A 19,234-nucleotide genomic window follows, 5' to 3' on the forward strand; every position below is an offset into this window, starting at 1 on the left:
GCAGTGTGCCATTATATGCCAATGCCTATTGGGTGTTACTGTGAGAAGTCATTTAATCATTCTTGTGGTTTAGACCTGTTGAATGACATTAGCCTACGCTGTTGGGCCCAGACTCACTACCCTTCTCAAACTTTCCATTCTGCCATAGCACCCAAGCCTCGGTTTTTCCGTTTGCCAACTGAACCATTTGTTCTCCAGCCCTCACTCTAAGAATTCGAGCACTCCTTTTCTATTTCCTTTATGGATTACACTACTTCCCAAACCTTTCCTTAGTTTTCCTGTTTACCAAGACACTCCTTTCCCAGTTTTCCTTTGCGTCAGGCCAAAAATTGCCCAATTTTCTTACATGCCCGGCCAAAGCTTCCTCAGATTTCCTTCATGCCATGCCACACCTACCTCAGATTCCCTACATGCAGACCGCTACTTTCCTAGTTTTCTTGTAAGCATGCCACTACTTTCAGTTTTTCCATTTACCAGACCAAATTTTTCCCAGTTTTCTGGCTTGCCAGATTACCCCTTCACTAGTTTTCTTGCTGTGTCAGGCCTCTCCCTTTTCCAGCTTCTCTGTGAGTCAGGTTACTCCTCTCCTAGTTTTCTCATGTGCCAGACCATACTTTTATTACTTCTGCAAACACTTTACATTCTGTACACACAACTTTTCTTTTGTTAGCATTATCTTTAGGTCCTGCCATACCACTCCTGCTAGGCCTCTCCCTTTTCCAGCCCTTCTGTGCGTCAGGCTACTCCTCTCCTAGTTTTCTTGTTTTGCCAGGCCATACTTTTGTTAGTTCTGCTAATACTTCCCTTACTGTACACAAAACTTTACTTTTGCTATCACTGTCTTAAGGTCCTGCTATATCAATCCTACCCTAGTTTTTCTTCTGTACCAGGCCTCTCCCTTTTCCAGCCCTTCTATGTGTCAGGCTACTCCTCTCCTAGTTTTCTTGTTTTGCCAGGCCATACTTTTGTTAGTTCTACTAATACTTCCTTTACTGTACACAAAACTTTACCTCTGTTATCACTGTTCTGCGGTCATGCCATACGAATTCTATCCTAGTTTTCCTTCTGTGCCAGGCCTCTCCCTTTTCCAGCTCTTCTATGCATCAGGCTGCTCCTCTCCTAGTTTTTTTGTTTTGCCAGGCCATACTTTCGTTAGTTCTGCTAATAGTTACCTTACTGTACATAAAACTTTACTTCTGTTATCACTGTCCTGAGGCCCTGCCATACCAATCCTACCCTAGTTTTCCGTCTGTACCAGACCATTCCCGTTTCCAGCCCTTCAATGTGTCAGGCTGCTCCTCTCCTAGTTTTCTTGTTTTGCCATTTCGTTGGCCCTTGCTGTACACAAAACTTTACTTCTGTTATCACTGTCCTGAGGTCCTGCCATACCAATCCTACCCTAGTTTTCCGTCTGTACCAGACATTTCCCGTTTCCAGCCCTTCAATGTGTCAGACTGCTCCTCTCCTAGTTTTCTTGTTTTGCCATTTCGTTGGCCCTTGCTGCACACGAAACTTTACTTTTGCTATCACTGTCCTGAGTTTGACTTTAGGAACCGGAATTAATTTCTAAGACAAGAAATAATGTTGACGGCATGGAATTTCTCATTAATGTGAATGAAATATATATATTTTTTAACTCGTGAGCTTGTGAAAATGAAAAAGACAGTACAGTTTGGCCCACGTGACTCACCTAGATATTTTCTTGATTAGCACTATAGTAACTTTATGATGGCCATGAAAAAATAAAATGAGTAAAATGAACCAGTCACTGCCCGGTCAACCAATGAAATGTGGAAAGTGGTTAATGGAACCATGAAAATAACTATCAGCGTAATATTCCATGTGATAAGATATAAATATATCACAGCCCCATTGTTCAATCGGCATTGATCTGGAGTGAAAATGTTTTTTTGCCAATTAACATCTACTGTGGTAGGCCGCCAACATACTGGACTCTCAGCCATACAAACATACAGTAATATGGACACATACTCACTCCATAAGTTACAATTCACCCTTGACACTCGGTGTCTCAATTGCATACAATAGTTTCTGGTCGAGTATGCACTGGTCTCTTGCATGACAGCTTGACCCAACATGCCGGTAACAGCATGACAAGGATATGGGTATGCTGACTAATGTAGCTGCAGTAGTGCTTTTATCAGATTTTGGTACAAGTAGCAAAATCTATTGGAGAGAGGGGGGGGGATATGTAGGTAATGACAGTAATAAACTTGTATAGCAATAAAACCTCAGTCAGATATCGGGCCATTATGATCTGTCACATGAGCTGAAAAACAAAAGAGCAACAAAACATACAAAAAGTCGAAGGACATAACATATAACATGAAAACATGGTTGCAAACTAGCCTGGCATTTCTAGACTTTCCGACACATAGACATTGAAACAACATCACATATGAGCATGCTGAAATAACATTGGGGTGTCCCATGATGCCTACATCCTTCCATGCTTACTCATCGGGCTTTGATTCCACCTCAACCTTCACCCATCACCTCAGGTTCCTAATTCTGGAAAGTTCAGAGGTACATAGGGTGTATGACCCCCCAAAAAAGGAGATATGATCATTTTTTTGGGGACTGTTGGAGGAGAGCAACCCTTGACACGGATGTTTTTGTTTCAATCGTACATGGAGTGCACCCATGTTTTCAATTTTCTAATATCTTCTTACGTTACCCAAAAAAAAAGGTGGTATTGCATTTTGGCATTGGTAGCTGAGCTGCTTCTTGTTTTCTCAGACTCCTCAATATTTTTTTTTTCTGACCACCATGGCACATACACAAGTTCAATTAAATTAGAACCTAAAATGTACTATTCCTACTCAAGCAGCCTACAAGAAGCAAGATTGCAAAGGAAGACGTGGCTATTTTCTTTTTTTTTTTTTTTAACTACGTGTAGCTCACATCTACACATCCCACTTAAAGCAAACTGAGAGTGATCAGAACCACCAAGATCTAAGCTGAAAGCAGATCAGAGACATCGGTCTTTTGCATGGTGGGTTTTTTTTTCTCAGGAGGGGAAATATCAATTTCAAGCTTTTGCATTGCTTGCTGCAGTTAGCTGCATAAATGGAAGTGAGCGATGAAGGTGGGGGGAAGTATGCATCAGAGGTGAATACCTTTGCGGATGTTGCCGTCTGGAGAATGGGCAAAATCCCCCGTTGACAATAGGAAACAAGCTCGGTCACGATTGTATCTCTCTCTTGCACCTGGAGTGACTGGAGACTTTTCTTCTGGTGAAAGAGCCTGGTCTATTGTTGGGCAATCCTCGTTGGCTAGTGCAGCGTTGGCAGCATCCCCGTTCTGCTTGGAGTCTTTAGGAACAAAGTAAAAGAAAAAGATTCATAACCGGTGTTAGACCATTGCTATATCTAATGGTTTCGGGAAATGTATGTCCCCAGTCACCTACAAACCATAGGAGCTTTCGTACAAAATTCTACACAAGGCGGCAAATCCAAAAACATCACGTGCAAATAATCTGAAAAATACAAGGTGAATATAAACCAAAAATTCAACTATTTTTGTGAAAGCCATCACAACATCAATGGAGGTTGTCACTCAGCCTTCTCTCGAGCTATCAAGTTCTCTCTAACCTTTCTGCTCCCGTAATGTTACATAAGAATTAATGGACACGGAGAAAACTTAGTGATAATCTGGAAGAGTTGGCCCGCCATTAAAATTGATAAGTTATCTGTAGTTGGTGCAAATAGATGTGGAGGACCTGGTCCATTGGCCACATTAGTAATCTGTCGGTGCTGGTCAAAAGCCAAGAGAAGCTGATCGGGTCCGCGACTCTACTTTGGATTAGCCGGCTTGGCACAAAGTCATCATTGCGGCGTGACACACATGTTATGTTGCGCCAGGCATAGATCATCAAAAGAAGAGCAGTAGATGACTTATTCCTTCCAAAGACCTTCCAAAGGACCAAGGGACATTCATTACGGATGAAGGAAAGGTGGTTCCATTGGTTCTTGACCAACAGCAAGAGGAAGTAATCAAAGACTCTACACAAGCATCTAAAAAAGGGCTGGATGCTTTTCTCATGACAAATGGTGTGCGTTACAAGTAATTTAGTGATGGTGGGTTTATTACTGGTGGAGAAAGGTTGAACTTGATGGACCTGCGACTCTTTTCAACCTGCGTAACTGTCAGGTAAGAGGCGATATTCACTTCTCGTATCCAGAGGACCCAGGTTACTGACATGGCCGATGCACTGCAAGGAAATCGATTTGCACCATCCCTAGTGATAATGTACAATAAGAGGAGATCCGATCTCAGAGACCCCTACTGATCATGAGAATAGGGGTCAATGAGTCTCCTGTGTGAAAGAAGAAATAGTGCACATGGGTGACCACCACTTTATTCACTGCCGGAGAAAACCGAGTACAGATCTGTAGATTTGGAGTGGTGGTCATACAAGTGCATGCAAAATACCTCTACACTTACACAGATTAATCGGGATTAAAGCTTGCATGATTGGTGGGAATCCTAATGTCTGAGATGGTGAGACGAAACAAGAGGGGCGATAAGACAAAAAAAATGTCCCAAAGAGGAACTTGCTGAATTTGATAAAAAGGAAACTGTTGGGAATTATTATCTGGGGTCCAGAGAGATCGGCAGCCAAAAGAGTTCCGGAACTCACAAAGATTTTTTCCATTTCTTTTATTTGTCAAATCTGGACGCGTTTCAGGCCATCCCGAGCTTCCACTGCTGTGGAATGCTTCGCACGGGCTGAAACATAGAAAAGCTAAAAAAAACCTAAGGGAGTGCCAGGCCTGTTTTAATTCCTTATTGTCTAAAGTCCAGACCTTTATACCTATACATAGAATACACATGGAATGCTGGGAGATTTCAACTCAAAAGCTTGCAGAATTATGAATGCAGCTCTGGTCTGTAACACAGGTTGAGATTTAAGATAATGGAACGTATTTATAAAAACTGATTACAATATATTAATCTATGTAGTGAACTGTTGTGAATTCTGTGGCTGAATTCACTCCTGTGGTCACAAGTGGTACTGCAGCCTCTGGGCTTCCTCCCTCAGGTGTTCTGGTGAGCTCGTTGGCTGCCTTGTTATTTAACTCCACCTGATTCTGTCTTCCTTGCTCCTTGTCAATGTTCCAGTGTTGGATCTGAGCTCCTGGATCTTTCCTGTGGCCTGCTGCTCTGCTTACATAAATGCTTCTTTGCTTTTGTTGCTGTTTTTTCTGTCCAGCTTGTCTATTCGTTTTTGCTGGAAGCTCTGGGACGCAAAGGGTGTACCGCCGTGCCGTTAGTTCGGCACGGTGGGTCTTTTTGCCCCCTTTGCGTGGTTTTTGCTTTAGGGTTTTTTGTAGACTGCATAGTTCTCTTTGCTATCCTCGCTCTGTCTAGAATATCGGGCCTCACTTTGCTGAATCTATTTCATCCCTATGTTTTGTCTTTTCATCTTGCTAACAGTCATTATATGTGGGGGGCTGCCATTTCCTTTGGGGTATTTCTCTGAGGCAAGTCAGGCTTGTATTTCTATCTTCAGGCTAGTCAGCTCCTCAGGCTGTGCCGAGTTGCATAGGTAGTGACAGGCGCAATCCACAGCCGCCTTTAGTTGTGTTAGGATAGGTTCAGGTATTGCGGTCTACAGAGATTCCACGTCTCAGAGCTCGTTCTATTGTTTTTGGGTTATTGTCAGATCACTGTATGTGCCCTGATTACTGCACACTGTGTTACTGGATTGCCTACACAACAGTACAAGGAGCCAAACCAATGATTCTCAATAAAGGGAAAAAAGAAGTTCTGACATCATTTTTTTTTTCTCAGCTCTGTGTTCAGTCTTTTTTTTCCCCTAGACATTAGGGTGCTTCAGGACACAGCTGTGGACATGGATATTCAGGCTCTGTGCTCTTCAATGGATAATCTCGTTATAAATGTACAAAAGATTCAAGATACAATTGATCAGAAATCTATGCTAGAACCAAGAATTCCTATTCCTGATTTGTTTTTTGGTGATAGAACTAAGTTTCTGAGCTTCAAAAATAATTGTAAGCTATTTCTGGCCTTGAAACCTCATTCTTCTGGTAATTCAGTTCAACAGGTTTTGATTATTATTTCTTTTTTGCGCGGCAACCCTCAGGACTGGGCATTTTCTCTTGCGCCAGGAGACCCTGCATTGAGTGGTGTCGATGCGTTTTTCCTGGCGCTCGGATTGCTGTACGATGAGCCTAATTCAGTGGATCAGGCTGAGAAAAATTTGCTGGCTTTGTGCCAGGGTCAGGATGATATAGAAGTATATTGTCAGAAATTTAGGAAGTGGTCAGTACTCACTCTGTGGAATGAATCTGCGCTGGCAGCTTTGTTCAGAAAGGGTCTCTCTGAGGCTCTTAAGGATGTCATGGTGGGTTTTCCTATGACTGCTGGTTTGAATGAGTCTATGTCTTTGGCCATTCAGATCGGTCGTCGCTTGCGCAAGCGTAAATCTGTGCACCATCTGGCGGTATTGTCTGAGATTAAACCTGAGCCTATGCAGTGCGATAGGACTATGACCAGAGTTGAACGGCAAGAACACAGACGTCTGAATGGGCTGTGTTTCTACTGTGGTGATTCCACTCATGCTATTTCTGATTGTCCTAAGCGCACTAAGCGGTTCGATAGGTCTGCCGTCATTGGTACTGTACAGTCCAAATTCCTTCTGTCCATTACCTTGATCTGCTCTTTGTCATCGTATTCTGTCATGGCGTTTGTGGATTCAGGCGCTGCCCTGAATCTGATGGATTTGGATTATGCTAAGCGTTGTGGCTTTTTCTTGGAGCCTTTGCGGTGTCCTATTCCGTTGAGAGGAATTGATGCTACGCCTTTGGCCAAGAATAAACCTCAGTACTGGGCCCAGCTGACCATGTGCATGGCTCCTGCACATCAGGAAGTTATTCGCTTTCTGGTGCTGCATAATCTGCATGATGTGGTCGTGTTGGGGTTGCCATGGCTACAAACCCATAATCCAGTATTGGATTGGAACTCTATGTCGGTATCCAGCTGGGGTTGTCAGGGGGTACATGGTGATGTTCCATTTTTGTCTATTTCGTCATCCACTCCTTCTGAGGTCCCAGAGTTCTTGTCTGATTATCAGGATGTATTTGAAGAGCCCAAGTCCGATGCCCTACCTCCGCATAGGGATTGTGATTGTGCTATCAATTTGATTCCTGGTAGTAAATTCCCTAAAGGTCGTTTATTTAATTTATCCGTGCCTGAACACACCGCTATGCGCAGTTATGTGAAAGAATCCCTGGAGAAGGGACATATTCGCCCATCGTCATCACCACTGGGAGCAGGGTTCTTTTTTGTAGCCAAGAAGGATGGTTCGCTGAGACCGTGTATTGATTACCGCCTTCTTAATAAGATCACTGTTAAGTTTCAGTATCCCTTGCCATTGTTATCTGACTTGTTTGCTCGGATTAAGGGGGCTAGTTGGTTCACTTATATAGATCTTCGTGGTGCATATAATCTGGTGAGAATCAGGCAAGGAGATGAATGGAAAACGGCATTTAATACGCCCGAGGGTCATTTTGAGTATCTAGTGATGCCGTTCGGACTTGCCAATGCTCCATCTGTTTTTCAGTCTTTTATGCATGACATCTTCCGTGAGTATCTGGATAAATTCCTGATTGTTTACTTGGATGACATTTTGATCTTCTCAGATGATTGGGAGTCTCATGTGAAGCAGGTCAGAATGGTTTTCCAGGTACTGCGTGCTAATTCTTTGTTCGTGAAGGGATCAAAGTGTCTCTTCGGTGTGCAGAAAGTTTCATTTTTGGGGTTCATCTTTTCCCCTTCTACTATCGAGATGGATCCGGTTAAGGTCCAAGCCATCCAGGATTGGACTCAGCCTACATCTCTGAAAAGTCTGCAAAAGTTCCTGGGCTTTGCTAATTTTTATCGTCGCTTCATCTGTAATTTTTCTAGCATTGCCAGACCATTGACCGATTTGACCAAGAAGGGTGCTGATTTGGTTAATTGGTCTTCTGCTGCCGTGGAAGCTTTTCAGGAGTTGAAGCGTCGTTTTTGTTCTGCCCCTGTGTTGTGTCAACCAGATGTTTCTCTTCCGTTCCAGGTCGAGGTTGATGCTTCTGAGATTGGAGCAGGGGCGGCTTTGTCACAGAGAGGTTCTGGTTGCTCAGTGTTGAAACCATGTGCTTTCTTTTCCAGGAAGTTTTCTGCTGCTGAGCGTAATTATGATGTGGGCAACCGAGAGTTGCTGGCCATGCAGTGGGCATTCGAGGAGTGGCGTCATTGGCTTGAAGGAGCTAAGCATCGCGTGGTGGTATTGACTGATCATAAGAACCTTACTTATCTCGAGTCTGCCAAGCGCTTGAATCCTAGACAGGCCCGTTGGTCGTTATTTTTTGCTCGCTTCGATTTTGTGATTTCGTACCTTCCGGGCTCTAAAAATGTGAAGGCGGATGCTCTGTCTAGGAGTTTTGTGCCCGACTCTCCGGGTTTATCTGAGCCGGCGAGTATCCTCAAGGAAGCAGTCATTGTGTCTGCCATCTCTCCTGATTTGCGGCGAGTGTTGCAAAAATTTCAGGCTAATAAACCTGATCGTTGTCCGGCCGAGAAACTGTTCGTCCCTGATAGGTGGACTTGTAAAGTTATCTCTGAACTTCATTGTTCGGTGTTGGCTGGTCATCCAGGAATCTTTGGTACTAGAGAGTTAGTGGCTAGATCCTTCTGGTGGGCATCTCTGTCACGGGATGTACGTGCTTTTGTGCAGTCCTGTGGGATTTGTGCTAGGGCTAAGCCCTGCAGTTCACGTGCCAGTGGGTTGCTTTTGCCCTTGCCGGTCCCGAAGAGGCCTTGGACACATATTTTGATGGATTTCATTTCTGACCTTCCCGTTTCTCAAAAGATGTCAGTCATTTGGGTGGTCTGTGATCGCTTTTCTAAAATGGTCCATCTGGTGCCCTTGGTTAAATTGCCTTCCTCCTCTGATTTGGTGCCTTTGTTCTTCCAGCATGTGGTTCGTTTGCATGGCATTCCTGAGAATATTGTTTCTGACAGAGGTTCCCAGTTTGTTTCAAGGTTCTGGCGAGCCTTTTGTGGTAGGATTGGCATTGACCTATCTTTTTCCTCGGCTTTCCATCCTCAGACTAATGGCCAGACCGAACGAACCAATCAGACCTTGGAAACATATCTGAGATGTTTTGTTTCTGCAGACCAGGATGATTGGGTGTCCTTTTTGCCGTTGGCTGAGTTCGCCCTTAATAATCGGGCCAGCTCGGCTACCTTGGTCTCTCCATTTTTCTGCAATTCTGGGTTCCATCCTCGTTTCTCTTCAGGACAGGTTGAGTCTTCGGACTGTCCTGGTGTGGATTCTGTGGTGGACAGGTTGCAGCAGATCTGGACTCAGGTAGTGGACAATTTGACCTTGTCCCAGGAGAAGGCTCAACTTTTCGCTAATCGCAGACGCCGTGTGGGTCCCCGACTTCGTGTTGGGGATCTGGTTTGGTTATCTTCTCGTCATATTCCTATGAAGGTTTCCTCTCCTAAATTTAAACCTCGTTTTATTGGTCCGTATAGGATTTCTGAGATTCTCAATCCTGTGTCCTTTCGTCTGACCCTCCCGGACTCCTTTTCCATACATAATGTATTCCATAGGTCGTTGTTGCGGAGATACGTGGCACCTATGGTTCCATCTGTTGAGCCTCCTGCCCCTGTTTTGGTGGAGGGGGAATTGGAGTATATTGTGGAGAAAATTTTGGATTCTCGTGTCTCTAGACGGAAACTCCAGTATCTGGTTAAATGGAAGGGTTATGCTCAGGAGGATAATTCCTGGGTTTTTGCCTCTGATGTCCATGCTCCAGATCTTGTTCGTGCCTTTCATGTGGCTCATCCTGGTCGGCCTGGGGGCTCTGGTGAGGGTTCGGTGACCCCTCCTCAAGGGGGGGGTACTGTTGTGAATTCTGTGGCTGAATTCACTCCTGTGGTCACAAGTGGTACTGCAGCCTCTGGGCTTCCTCCCTCAGGTGTTCTGGTGAGCTCGTTGGCTGCCTTGTTATTTAACTCCACCTGATTCTGTCTTCCTTGCTCCTTGTCTATGTTCCAGTGTTGGATCTGAGCTCCTGGATCTTTCCTGTGGCCTGCTGCTCTGCTTAGATAAGTGCTTCTTTGCTTTTGTTGCTGTTTTTTCTGTCCAGCTTGTCTATTCGTTTTTGCTGGAAGCTCTGGGACGCAAAGGGTGTACCGCCGTGCCGTTAGTTCGGCACGGTGGGTCTTTTTGCCCCCTTTGCGTGGTTTTTGCTTTAGGGTTTTTTGTAGACTGCATAGTTCTCTTTGCTATCCTCGCTCTGTCTAGAATATCGGGCCTCACTTTTCTGAATCTATTTCATCCCTATGTTTTGTCTTTTCATCTTGCTAACAGTCATTATATGTGGGGGGCTGCCTTTTCCTTTGGGGTATTTCTCTGAGGCAAGTCAGGCTTGTATTTCTATCTTCAGGCTAGTCAGCTCCTCAGGCTGTGCCGAGTTGCATAGGTAGTGACAGGCGCAATCCACAGCCGCCTTTAGTTGTGTTAGGATAGGTTCAGGTATTGCGGTCTACAGAGATTCCACGTCTCAGAGCTCGTTCTATTGTTTTTGGGTTATTGTCAGATCACTGTATACTGCACACTGTGTTACTGGATTGCCTACACAACAGTGAACATATGCTTTAACCCTCTATTGACAGGAGGCTGCGACTCACTTTGCTCTTTTTGGCTTTTCTGAATGTAAAATTGCACATAAAACGTTAATTTTATTCTAACCTTGAATGACATATTACTTTGATAAAAAGAATGCAGTTATAAACTACCGAGAGGATAATTGAATTGAGTTTCAGCCATAAAGCCTATAATTTATTCTACAGACTACGGAACACAACAACGTAATCATTGTAGAATGGGATCGGCTCTAGGGATCTTGGACTGTAAAATGCATCATCATTTCCCCCATTAGTCAATTCACAATGCAGTCCTGCTATAGGAACTGAGTGTTAGTACCAATGAAGAGTGCATGGAGAGTGATAGTACCAATGAAGAGTGCATGGAGAGTGATAGTACCAATGAAGAGTGCATGGAGAGTGATAGCACCAATGAAGAGTGCATGGAGAGTGATAGTACCAATGAAGAGTGCATGGAGAGTGATAGTACCAATGAAGAGTGCATGGAGAGTGATAGCACCAATGAAGAGTGCATGGAGAGTGACAGCACCAATGAAGAGTGTATGGAGAGTGATAGTACCAATGAAGAGTGCATGGAGAGTGATAGCACCAATGAAGAGTGCATGGAGAGTGATAGCACCAATGAAGAGTGCATGGAGAATGGACTACTACCCCTTGGATTTACCAATTATTCTATATTTTTTAGCGAGCATTTCTAAAGCGAATAGGAATTTTAGTGGTGCAATAATAAGGGATATAAAAGTTTTTGGCATAAATATATATTTATTTACCTGGTGTAAATGCCACCGTTCTTCTGAATCCGGGGCTGTTTTTCTTTTGTTCCTACGCCTCTCCATTCCTGAGATATGGGTCCTTATTCTCCACATATCAATCTAGTCTTGTTAGCCAAGTGAGCGTGGTTATCAATTCGTGAGGATCACGCCCAGTTGGCCAACACTAACAGATTTATATACTGAGAAGAAGGGGCCATAACTCAGGAATGGAGAGGAGCAGGAACAAAAGAAAATCAACTCCAGAATCAGGAGAACAGCGGCAGGGAAGAGGGTTCCATATCTCAGGAATGGAGAGGTGCAGGAACAAAGGAAAAACAACTGCAGGTTCCTGAGAACAGCGACATTTATACAAAATAAAAAAAATATATTTTTTTATGGCAAGTAACCTTTAAAGGGGTTGGACAACCCCTTTTCATACCGCAGTCTTGGCCCTGATAAAATAAAAAAGCCTATACTCACCTCCTGTGCTGATACTGTTCCCGCGGTGTCATCACTCGCTCTTCCCTGGGCTCTTGTGACACGTGATGCCCGGCGCCCAATCAGCGCTGGCGTCACTGTCTCCACCTTTGGACAAATTGAACAGGAAGAGGAAGTCAGAGATCAGAAATCAGACCGGACTTCCTTTGTTCAATTTGTCCAAAGGCGGAGCCAGTGACAACAACGCTGATTGGGCGCCAGGGTCATGTGCCACAACAACCGCATTGGGAGCCGCGGGGAGAACGAGTGCCGACACCGTGGGAACAACACCGGCACCGTGGGAACAACATCGGCACGGGAGGTGAGTATAGGAATTGTCCTTAACTGTAATTCAGTCCATATGCAAGGGTGGCCATTCTTATAAGAAGTAAAAAATACAGATATTGATTTTTCACCAATGACTGCTCATTTTGGAGATGTTTTAAATGCCTGATTGCTAGATAGTACAAGTTATGCAAAATATATAAATTTAAGTGAATTTATCCCTGGGAAAATACAGGCAAATTTAAGTCATAAAGCAATGTCACTTGCGCAACGTGTGGCCGGGAGTGATGAAACGCAGGGAAAATACATTGATAATAATGCATGTATTGTATACAGTCCAAGAAAAAATGTTTGTTCCTTTAGGAAGCCTTTATGAGTCATTAGTGTAGTATCAGGCGACAGTGCTGTAAATACCCTACTATATTACTATATCAAGGGACACCCGGCACACACCTATATAATCAGAAAATGTGATCTTAAAGGGAATCTATCACCAGGTAAGAAGTACAAAATAATAAGGTCATTGTATATAGGATGTTGAACTGGTGGTCCTACCTCTGAATGGGAAAGGTGGTCTGTACAGTTCTGGGGGGCTACAGCGGGCAGCTGCTCTCTGAGCCCTGTGTGCTTTGTTTACACACTTAGTTATTTAATAAGGTGCACTACTTGTTGAAATTAAGTTCTGGGGTGGAAAACCCCTTTAATGGCCAGTCGGCCAATGTAAATGCACCTTAAAGGGAACCTGTCACCCCGTTTTTTGAGATTGAGCTATAAATACTGTTAAATAGGGCCTGCGCTGTGTGTTCCTATAGTGTATGTAGTGTACCCCAATTCCCCATGTATGCTGAGAAATAACTTACCAAAGTCGCCGTTTTCGCCTTTCAATCAGGCTGGTCAGGTCGGGAGGGCGTGGTGACATCGCTGGTTCTTCCTCAGCTTTACGTTGGTGGCGTAGTGGCGTAGTGGTGAAGACACAGCGCGCGATCTGCGCTGTCATCCCTTTCGTCGGTGGGGACGGCCATCTTCCTGGGGCCGCGCGTGCGCAGATCGAGTGCTCTGCTGCACGGGGCTTCAGGAAAATGGCCGCGGGATGCCGCGCGTGCGCATTAGAGATCGCGGCGGCCATTTTCCCAAAGCCGAGATGCAAACTCGGCTTTGGGAAAATGGCCGCCGCGATCTCTAATGCGCACGCGCGGCATCCCGCGGCCATTTTCCTGAAGCCCCGTGCAGCAGAGCACTCGATCTGCGCACGCGCGGCCCCAGGAAGATGGCCGCCCCCACCGATGCAAGGGATTACAGCGCAGATCGCGCGCTGCTTGTTCACCACTACGCCACTACGCCACCAACGTAAAGCTGAGGAAGAACCAGCGATGTCACCACGCCCTCCCGACCTGACCAGCCTGATTGACAGGCGAAAACGGCGACTTTGGTAAGTTATTTCTCAGCATACATAGGGAATCGGGGTACACTACATACACTATAGGAACACACAGCGCAGGCCCTATTTAACAGTATTTATAGCTCAATCTCAAAAAACGGGGTGACAGGTTCCCTTTAAATTGGTTGCCCAAGCTTATCACGAACATCTGCAGTCACAGAGCGTAGCGCTCTCTGTGAGGATCCTTTGGTGCCGGCTGCATGTGATCTTAAGTATGCGATATGGCCACATTCCGACTAGACGGACGAAAACAAATGAATTAATTGTCTAGTCTGAATGTGGCCGGGAGAATGCAAATCACATATTTGTGTTCACATAACTGCTTGGTCTTGCAGCCGGATCCTCACAGTGAGCGCTGCTTGGGGAGAGTGGAACAAGCTGCTGATAGTCACTTTCACATTTCATGGAGAACAAACGTTGTGAGCGTTGAGCGTTTGATGATTTCAAATTGCCTCACTCTTAGGGTGCGTCATGGACTGCTCCTGATGGTGATTTTGCTGCTTCATGTCATGCTGATTGATAGTCGGCTGTCAATCAGCATGATGTCAGCAGTCACGCAGAGCAGAAGAGGATGAGCTGCTTAGCTGATGTGAAGTAGCAGAATCCCTCAATGTCTGTCCACTATTTCATCCTTCTTCTCCGCTAGATTTCTCAAGCTTAACATGGACAAAAATTCATCATCTTTCCCCATCTCACGCGACCCCCCCAACGAACCTATCCATTACAGTAAATGGCTGCACACTCTCCCCAGTCCCACAAGCTCGCTGTCTTGGGGTAATCCTTGACGCTGATCTCTACTTCAAACCACATATCCAAGCCCTTTCCACTTCCTGCCGACTTCAACTCAAAAATATTTCATGAATCCGTTCATTCCTCAACCAAGAATCTGCAAAGACCCTAGTCCATGCCCTCATCATCTCCTGCCTTGACTATTGCAACCTCCTGCTCTGTGGCCTCCCTCTAACACTCTCGCACCCCTCCAATCTATTCTAAACTCAGCTGCCCGACTAATCCACCTGTCCCCCCGCTATTCCCCAGCTTCTCCCCTCTGTCAATCCCTTCACTGGCTCCCCATTACCCAGAGACTCCAGTACAAAACCCTAACCATGACGTACAAAGCCATCCACAACCTGTCTCCTCCATACATCTGTGACCTCGTCTCCCGGTACTTACCTACACGCAACCTCCGATCCTCACAAGATCTCCTTCTCTACTCCCCTCTTATCTCCTCTTCCCACAATCGTATACAAGATTTCTCTCGCGTATCACCCCTACTCTGGAACTCTCTACCACAACACATCAGACTCTCGCCTACCATCGAAACCTTCAAAAAGAACCTGAAGACCCACCTCTTCCAACAAGCCTTTAACCTGCAGTAACCACCGATCGACCAAACCGCTGCATGACCAGCTGTACCCTCACCTACTGTATTCTCACCCATCCCTTGTAGATTGTGAGCCTTCGCGGGCCGGGTCCTCTCTCCTCCTGTACCTGTTGTGACTTGTATTGTTCAAGATTATTGTACTTGTTTTTATTATGTATACCCCTCCTCACATGTAAAGCGCCATGGAATAAATGGCGCTATAACAATAAATAATAATAATAATCACCATCAGGAGCAGTCCATGACCACTCTGAGCCGGTGTTGGGTAGAAGAGGCAGGTAGTTAGCAATTACCTACCTCATAGGACTTAGGCCCAAAGTAAAAACATAAAATAGCCTCGGACAACAGGCTGCCACTAGTGATGGTGAGTTCTCCTTCAATGGAAATCTTCAAACAAAAACCGGACAGACATCTGCTGAGATGGTTTAGTGAATTCGGCATTGAGCAGGGGGTTGGACACAATGACCCTGGAGGTCCCTTCCAACTCTAACATTCTAGGATTCTATGAACCCTTTTAAAAATAATTTCACCTGATGAACAAGCATTTTGAAAACAGGTTGCTGATCATCCGACGAATGAGCAAAACGCTTGTTCATCAAGTGAATTGATTTTTAAGGTTGCTTAAAAGTCATCGTCCTCAGCAGCTCATCGTCTTGTGTAAACAGGACTCGAGTTTCCAAAAACAATGGCAGCTTATGTATGCTGAACAATCTATTGATCGTTCTGTGCGCATCCTGTGTTAGCCGGCTATTAAGCAACAGACAACTGGTGAATATTTATCAATTGGTGTGGTCCTGGTAAGGGTATGCATTTCTGCACCGGGAGCTACTGAAGGAAAAAAAAAAGTGTTTCACAAGTTTCCCCTCACCGAAAAAAGCCTTACTACTTACCTGCCGTAATAAAGGAAGAGGCTGTAGTACAGGCAGCAAACATGCTGCTATTCAGCCTGTCGACACTGTCTGCCTCAGCCTTCTGTTGCTGGGCAGCCGAGTGCAGCTGAGATTGATGCTGACTGGCTGTGTCAACGTCGCTACTTCTTTCCCCTGTTATCGTGGGGGATGAAGTGCTGCTGACAACTATTATTGTCAGAGAGCATAGCATAAAATTTATTTATTTGTATTTATTTATTTTGCATTGCTTATGCAGCGCCACCATATTCCACAGCACTTTAGAGACAAAAAGATAAAAGATGCGATCGCCAGCTGATCGCAGCATGTTTCTACTGGCCAATGAATGGGAACAATTATGAACCCATTTACATGGGGATTAAGAATACAAAAACTTTTGGTGATTTTATTATGTTTTTTATTTTTTTATTAAAATTTATGAATTCACTTTTTCAATTAGATTTTTTTTTAAATTAAAAAATGGGTTTTATTAGCGTCTAACATCCTCTATGTATCACAGCACATAGCTGGCTGCAGAGGAAGTAAGCTGTGGATTCTTCAGTGAGCTTGTCTGATGGCAGAAGACGTAACACTTATCTCTCTTCTCGTCAACATTCATCTAGGTTGCTCAATGACCAGATACAGGTTGAACTTTGATGTGGTCATAAATCAGCTAAGAATATGGTTCAGGAGAAGAGAGAGCAGTGTAACAGACCCTCGGCCGAACAGACAAGACTGTATTCGATGCAATATTGCAGGTGATATGGTTCCCAACAGAAATTGCAACAGGGTTGACCTCAGAATTATGACTTCTAGTGGCTCTGAGATCCTACAAGTGACCACTTCCTGAGAAGTTGAAGTTACAGTGGGTATAAAAAGGCTTCACACCCCTGTTAAAATGCCAAGTTTTTCTTATGCAAAAAAAACATACAAAGAATTATTTCAGATCTTTTCCCACCTTAAGCTTTCTAGCGACAATTCCAAAAGGTATGTTTAGCACAAACTTTAACACTACACATCACCAAAAGAACACCATACCCACAGTAACATAGTAACATAGTTAGTAAGGCCGAAAAAAGACATTTGTCCATCCAGTTCAGCCTATATTCCATCATAATAAATCCCCAGATCTACGTCCTTCTACAGAACCTAATAATTGTATGATACAATATTGTTCTGCTCCAGGAAGACATCCAGGCCTCTCTTGAACCCCTCGACTGAGTTCGCCATCACCACCTCCTCAGGCAAGCAATTCCAGATTCTCACTGCCCTAACAGTAAAGAATCCTCTTCTATGTTGGTGGAAAAACCTTCTCTCCTCCAGACGCAAAGAATGCCCCCTTGTGCCCGTCACCTTCCTTGGTATAAACAGATCCTCAGCGAGATATTTGTATTGTCCCCTTATATACTTATACATGGTTATTAGATCGCCCCTCAGTCGTCTTTTTTCTAGACTAAATAATCCTAATTTCGCTAATCTATCTGGATATTGTAGTTCTCCCATCCCCTTTATTAATTTTGTTGCCCTCCTTTGTACTCTCTCTAGTTCCATTATATCCTTCATGAGCACCGGTGCCCAAAACTGGACACAGTACTCCATGTGCGGTCTAACTAGGGATTTGTACAGAGGCAGTATAATGCTCTCATCATGTGTATCCAGACCTCTTTTAATGCACCCCATGATCCTGTTTGCCTTGGCAGCTGCTGCCTGGCACTGGCTGCTCCAGGTAAGTTTATCATTAACTAGGATCCCCAAGTCCTTCTCCCTGTCAGATTTACCCAGTGGTTTCCCATTCAGTGTGTAATGGTGATATTGATTCCTTCTTCCCATGTGTATAACCTTACATTTATCATTGTTAAACCTCATCTGCCACCTTTCAGCCCAAGTTTCCAACTTATCCAGATCCATCTGTAGCAGAATACTGTCTTCTCTTGTATTAACTGCTTTACATACTTTTGTATCATCTGCAAATATCGATATTTTACTGTGTAAACCTTCTACCAGATCATTAATGAATATGTTGAAGAGAACAGGTCCCAATACTGACCCCTGCGGTACCCCACTGGTCACAGCGACCCAGTTAGAGACTATACCATTTATAACCACCCTCTGCTTTCTATCACTAAGCCAGTTACTAACCCATTTACACACATTTTCCCCCAGACCAAGCATTCTCATTTTGTGTACCAACCTCTTGTGCGGCACGGTATCAAACGCTTTGGAAAAATCGAGATATACCACGTCCAATGACTCACCGTGGTCCAGCCTATAGCTTACCTCTTCATAAAAACTGATTAGATTGGTTTGACAGGAGCGATTTCTCATAAACCCATGCTGATATGGAGTTAAACAGTTATTCTCATTGAGATAATCCAGAATAACATCCCTCAGAAACCCTTCAAATATTTTACCAACAATAGAGGTTAGACTTACTGGCCTATAATTTCCAGGTTCACTTTTAGAGCCCTTTTTGAATATTGGCACCACATTTGCTATGCGCCAATCCTGCGGAACAGACCCTGTCGCTATAGAGTCCCTAAAAATAAGAAATAATGGTTTATCTATTACATTACTTAGTTCCCTTAGTACTCGTGGGTGTATGCCATCCGGACCCGGAGATTTATCTATTTTAATCTTATTTAGCCGGTTTCGCACCTCTTCTTGGGTTAGATTGGTGACCCTTAATATAGGGTTTTCATTGTTTCTTGGGATTTCACCTAGCATTTCATTTTCCACCGTGAATACCGTGGAGAAGAAGGTGTTTAATATGTTAGATTTTTCCTCGTCATCTACAACCATTCTTTCCTCACTATTTTTTAAGGGGCCTACATTTTCAGTTTTTATTCTTTTACTATTGATATAGTTGAAGAACAGTTTGGGATTAGTTTTACTCTCCTTAGCAATGTGCTTCTCTGTTTCCTTTTTGGCAGCTTTAATTAGTTTTTTAGATAAAGTATTTTTCTCCCTATAGTTTTTTAGAGCTTCAATGGTGCCATCCTGCTTTAGTAGTGCAAATGCTTTCTTTTTACTGTTAATTGCCTGTCTTACTTCTTTGTTTAGCCACATTGGGTTTTTCCTATTTCTAGTCCTTTTATTCCCACAAGGTATAAACCGCTTACACTGCCTATTTAGGATGTTCTTAAACATTTCCCATTTATTATCTGTATTCTTATTTCTGAGGATATTGTCCCAGTCTACCAGATTAAGGGCATCTCTAAGCTGGTCAAACTTTGCCTTCCTAAAGTTCAGTGTTTTTGTGACTCCCTGACAAGTCCCCCTAGTGAAAGACAGGTGAAACTGCACAATA

At 44.1% G+C, this 19,234-nt stretch overlaps 1 protein-coding gene across 11 annotated transcripts in view; it reads right to left on the reverse strand.

Annotated features, from left to right (window-relative positions):
* LOC138651477 (voltage-gated potassium channel KCNC1-like) overlaps nt 1-19,234 on the reverse strand; it is a 123,297-nt gene that overhangs the window by 20,072 nt on the left and 83,991 nt on the right. For 8 of the 11 annotated variants that reach the window (XR_011315499.1, XR_011315498.1, XM_069741718.1 and 5 more), the window contains exon 3: nt 3,141-3,335. The exons of 1 other annotated variant lie outside the window; for it this stretch is intronic. Coding sequence is in view for 8 of the 10 variants with exons in the window: in XM_069741718.1 (XP_069597819.1) it covers nt 3,141-3,335 (195 nt within the window). In the remaining 2 variants the exon portion in view is untranslated. Of the gene's footprint in view, nt 1-2,251; nt 2,291-3,140; nt 3,336-19,234 lie in introns of all 11 variants that reach the window. 2 more of the 11 variants (XM_069741720.1, XM_069741719.1) reach the window with 1 other exon arrangement.

Source organism: Ranitomeya imitator, chromosome 10 (assembly GCF_032444005.1).
Source record: "Ranitomeya imitator isolate aRanImi1 chromosome 10, aRanImi1.pri, whole genome shotgun sequence".
In the NCBI taxonomy this organism is placed as follows: Eukaryota; Metazoa; Chordata; class Amphibia; order Anura; family Dendrobatidae; genus Ranitomeya; species Ranitomeya imitator.